Raw genomic sequence first — 4,343 nt, 5'->3', positions numbered from 1 at the left:
CGGCTCCCTCCGTCTCCGCCCGCGGGAAGTCTGTGGAGGAGTCTGTGGGAGCAGCGGCAGAGCCACACGGGGGAAGAACCTCAGGGCCGGGTCAGGGCGGCCCTCAGGGCAGAAACGGGAACGTTGGTGGCAAACGCACAAGGCGGGCAGGCAGGGATCGCCAACTGCATGCGCGGGCCGAGGAGCCAGCGCCAGGCCCTTCTTGGTGCGAGTGAACCCGTCTCCCCGCGGCCCCCATCCAGCCGCCCTGCCCGTGACACCCGTGTGCTCTCCGGCGTGTGCGCGTGGCGGGGCCATGGGCTGCTGCGGAGGGAGCCCGGCCGGGGCACAGCAGAGCCGGCCACACACGGGGGACCCGGGGCCCTGCCTCCCGTACAGCACCGCGGGAGGAGACCCCGAGGCCGGCTGTCCCTGGAAGGCGGGAGAGCTCCATGAAGGCCGGGTCCAGTCACGGGCGGGCAAGAGCCGGGCAGGACCCTCCGCAGCCCGGCTGGTCCTCCAAGTGCGAGAAGAGGCCTGGCCGAGGCTGGGGATGGGCAGGCAGGGCACCCGCCCCCACAGTCAGGGCCCGGGGCGGGAGCAGGTGCTTCCTGGGGGCCTCGCAGCCCCCACCTCCTTCCCCGAGCAAGGACAGGGGAGGCCCAGGGCTGAGACCGTAGGAAGAAGAGCCTCGGAAAGGGGCCCCGAGCCGTGAGCCCCTGAGCCGTGAGCCCCCAGCGCGTCTGAGGGCAGGCGGGCACCAGTGCTCCCCCAGAGGGCAGGACCCCAGCCCAGGAGGAGGGGGATGGTGGACCCCTCCACACCAGGCCCAGCCCCTCCCCCGCCCACTCTCTGCAGGTCAGGCCCAGACCACCCTCCTCGGTGAGCCCCTCCCCAGGGAGCCTCAGCCCCGCCCACCACGTGTCACCTCCGGGCAGGTACCCCCGCCTGCAGGTGGCTGTCAGTCAGGTCTGGAGAGCCTCCCTGCCCCCACCCACCCGTCACTTTGGGTGTCCCTGTCCTGTCCGCACCCCACGGCAGCCCCTAACCCTCTGTCCACAGCCAGGCTTCCCCTAGACCCCGCGGCCCAGCCCACACTGTGCCAGAGGGAACCTTCTAGAGTGAAATTCTGAGCAAGCCCCCCACATCCTCCAGCCCCTCCCAGGGCACTTGGCAGCCTGTGGCTCCGGCCACGTGGACCTGCCTGCTGCTCTCCCGAGGCCGAGCCCCCTTGGCCGTTCCTCCGCCTGGAGCCCAACCTCCCCCCAGGGACGTCTCGCGCCCTCCCCCAGCAGGACTGCAGGGCCCCCGCCGCCCCGTGGAGGCCCAGGTCTGGGGAGTCCCAGGAGGGGTGAGTGCAGACACCCCACAGGGGCAGCGGGCTCAGGCAGAGGGAGGCCTGCAGGTGGGGGTCCTCCCCTTAGACCGTGGCCGCCCAGCCAGGATCACTTGCAGGCTGCGCAGAGAAGGGCGGGTGCGCCCAGGCAGTCGGGTGCCGTGGAGAAAGACTTTTATTCCGCACAGCACTACTCGGGGAGATGGGAGAAAGTTTCTCAAATCAGCCTCCCTGACATTTGGGACACAGGCTTTTTAGGGATAGTTTGGCAGGAGAGGGATTAGGCAATTAGGTTCATTTATTGGGGCAAAATTATAGGGGCGTAGCAATCATTTTCTTGGGTTGTTCCAGTCCCTGGGGTCACCGTTCCAGTTGAGGGGGTTCCTCGGTGCTGGTCGGGGTGGGTGGGCCGTTCCACCGGATGCGGGGCCTGGACGATATCGCAGAAACCACGCCTGTGTGGCTGCAGAGTGACACAGAGAAGTAAGCTGGGCAGTGGCCAGTTGTCATCACTCTTTTTGGCCGGCCTTGGGCCTTGGTTTTGGCTTTGCCCCCGTTTTTTGTTTTGCTTAAAGGGTTTTTTCAGGGCCCCCTTGCCCTTCCCCTGCACCCATCGAGGGCACAGCTGAGACCCCCGGCCAGGACCAGCAGCTCCGAGGGCCCGGGAGGGGACCCAGCCTCTCAGGAGCACATGGAGAGCCAGGCCCGGGCTGCTGAGCTGGGCGAGCCCACCTGCCCACCAGGACCACCCGTTCTGTGGGTCGGACGCAGGGAACAGGTAGAATGAAGTCGGCCACTGCCCGGCTCCGCAGACGGGATCGGAGAGAGGCAGCCCTGAGGGGCGGCATCAGGAATCACCTGCGTTGTGGGGCCAGGCCCCTCGAGGGTGCCCCACACCCACCGCCCCCGGGGCCTTAGCGGCAAGCTCGCCCCGCCCGGGCAGGCAAGCTCCCTTTGTGGTGGGGTTTTGGCCACGGTGATTGACAACTCCACAAAGCACCACACCCACCGCCTCTGCTCAGCGAGGGCTCCCTGGCAGGTTTCTGCGCCCCAGCTCGGGTCTGGCTGGACCGCTGCTCACCCCGAGGGCTGGGCCCAGGGCACCTGGTCTTCGGGGCACAGTGGGCAGCCAGGTGAGCTGAGCCAGGCCAGGGGTTTGGCTCAGCCTTGGGGACAGGAGGTCAGGCAGGGAGGGGAGGAGGCGTTTTTGTATGGGAGAAGCAGGAAGGCAGAGGCTGTGCTACTGGTACCTCGATCACTGGGGCAAAGGCACCGTGGTCACCGTCTCCTCCGGTGAGTGCCCCGCAGCCCCTGCCAGCCTCTCCGCCGGCACCAGGCCAAGTCCCCGGGGTCCACAGCCGCCATCCCTGGGGCTCTTAGCCCCGGGGGTCAGGCTGGGCTCCGGCCCCATCAGGGCCCCACCCTGCGTGGTGAGCCAGTCTCGAGCGGGGAGAGAAGCCGCAAGGACAGGGCCTGGCGGGAAGGAGAAGTTGTGGGCAGAGCTGGAGCCGGGTCCCCGTCACCGTCACCTGGGCGATTTCACCCGTGCCGGCGCCCCAGCCCTGGGGCCGTGCTGGGTGCGGGGACCCGGGCCTGGCCGGCAGAGCGGCCCACACAGGTGCAGGTTTATGTCTGGGTGGGAACAGGGGCTGTGTCCCTGTGTGATGCTTTGGATCTCTGGGGCAAAGGCACCGTGGTCACCGTCTCCTCAGGTAAGACGGCTTTCTTCTCGCCGCCTCTGTCCCGGAGCTGCGAAAGAATTTTCCAGAGGTTCCTTGTTCTGTGGGGCCGGGGGCCGGGGGCCGGGGTGGGGTGCTCTGCAGGGATGGGGCCTCCGCTGCAGGATGAGGGGTGGACAGAGTCCTGCTCATGTCTGGGGACACGGGGACCTCAGGAACAGGGCCTGTGGCCACGGCCAGCCAGGCGGGACAGGGTGGGGTTTTTGTACACCCCCTAACGGGGTGCCCAGCAGTGTGACTACTTTGAATACTGGGGCAAAGGGACCCTGGTCACCGTCTCCTCAGGTGAGTCCTCCTCTCTCCCTCTTCTGCTCAACTCTGAGGGCTTTTGCCGCATTTTGGGGGAAAATAAGTGTGTCTTGGTCTCGGGCCAAGAAGGACTGGGGACAGTCTGGGGGCTCAGGAAGGGGCCACCGAGGGGCCGGTGGCTCGCAGGACACAGGGCAGAGGTTCCAGACCCTCCTCCTGGGCTCTGTGGGCCCCTCCCCACACCCCACCCGAGGGTCCCAAGGACTCAGCCGGGCACCAGTTTTTGCCGGGGGCCCTGGCAAAATTGTCACAATGTGATGACTGGTTTGACGTCTGGGGCCAGGGGACGTCGGTCACTGTCTCCTCAGGTGAGCGCTCGGGAGACTCGGGGTTCAGGGTCGTGGGGTCAGTCACCAAGGCATTTCGGAGTTCAGGAAAGGGGCTGAGGAGAGGGTCCCCCACGAACGGGGGCTGGACGGCCAACCTCCCTCTCCCCGAGTCCAGCCCAGGTGTCTTTGGGGGGTCCAGGGTGACCGCTGTCTGCTCTGCCCAGCCGTGACAGCAGGGCTCTGGCCACTGCAAAGCACCCGCCTCCCGGGGCAGAGCCCGGCCGGGGCCACCCAGGCCTGTCTGTCGGGTCAGACTTCCCAGGCCAGCAGTGGCCCGGCTGTGAGGGTGCCCAGCACGGTCCCAGGACCCTCAGGCGGGGCGGGGAGTGAAGCGGGCACACAGCCCGGGAAACCGTGGCTTGGACAGTCGGCTTCCGTGTGGTGCCTGGAGACCTCCGTGTCTCTGGGCAGCCGGGGCGATGCCAGGCAGGGCGCCGGGGGTTTTTGTGGGGTGGCGGTGGGGATTCCACCATTGTGACTACTACGGTATGGATTTGTGGGGCCAGGGGACAGCGGTCACCGTCTCCTCAGGTAAGAACAGCCACTCCACGGCCTTCTCTTTCTCCTCTTGCCTGGGGGGTTTTCTGAGCATCTCGGGCTGGTCCTTGGGACCTGTCCCCGAGGGGACCTGGGTGGGCTGGCCAGGAGGGA

General features: G+C 67.4%; 2 gene segments (V, D, J or C); both read left to right on the top strand.

The window, feature by feature from the left end:
- LOC105823718 overlaps positions 1-4,343 on the top strand; it is a 213,342-nt gene that overhangs the window by 161,681 nt on the left and 47,318 nt on the right. The window contains 1 exon segment of the C gene segment in view: positions 2,534-2,608. Coding sequence covers positions 2,534-2,608 — 75 coding nt within the window.
- The window catches only part of LOC105823719, a 72,750-nt gene continuing 72,582 nt past the window's right edge, over positions 4,176-4,343 (top strand). Inside the window, 1 exon segment of the C gene segment in view lies at positions 4,176-4,223. Within this exon segment, the coding sequence occupies positions 4,181-4,223 (43 nt within the window).

Source organism: Propithecus coquereli, unplaced genomic scaffold (genome assembly GCF_000956105.1).
Source record: "Propithecus coquereli isolate 6110/MARCELLA unplaced genomic scaffold, Pcoq_1.0 Scaffold694, whole genome shotgun sequence".
NCBI lineage: Eukaryota > Metazoa > Chordata > Mammalia > Primates > Indriidae > Propithecus > Propithecus coquereli.
This window is presented reverse-complemented; position numbering and strand designations above follow the sequence as displayed.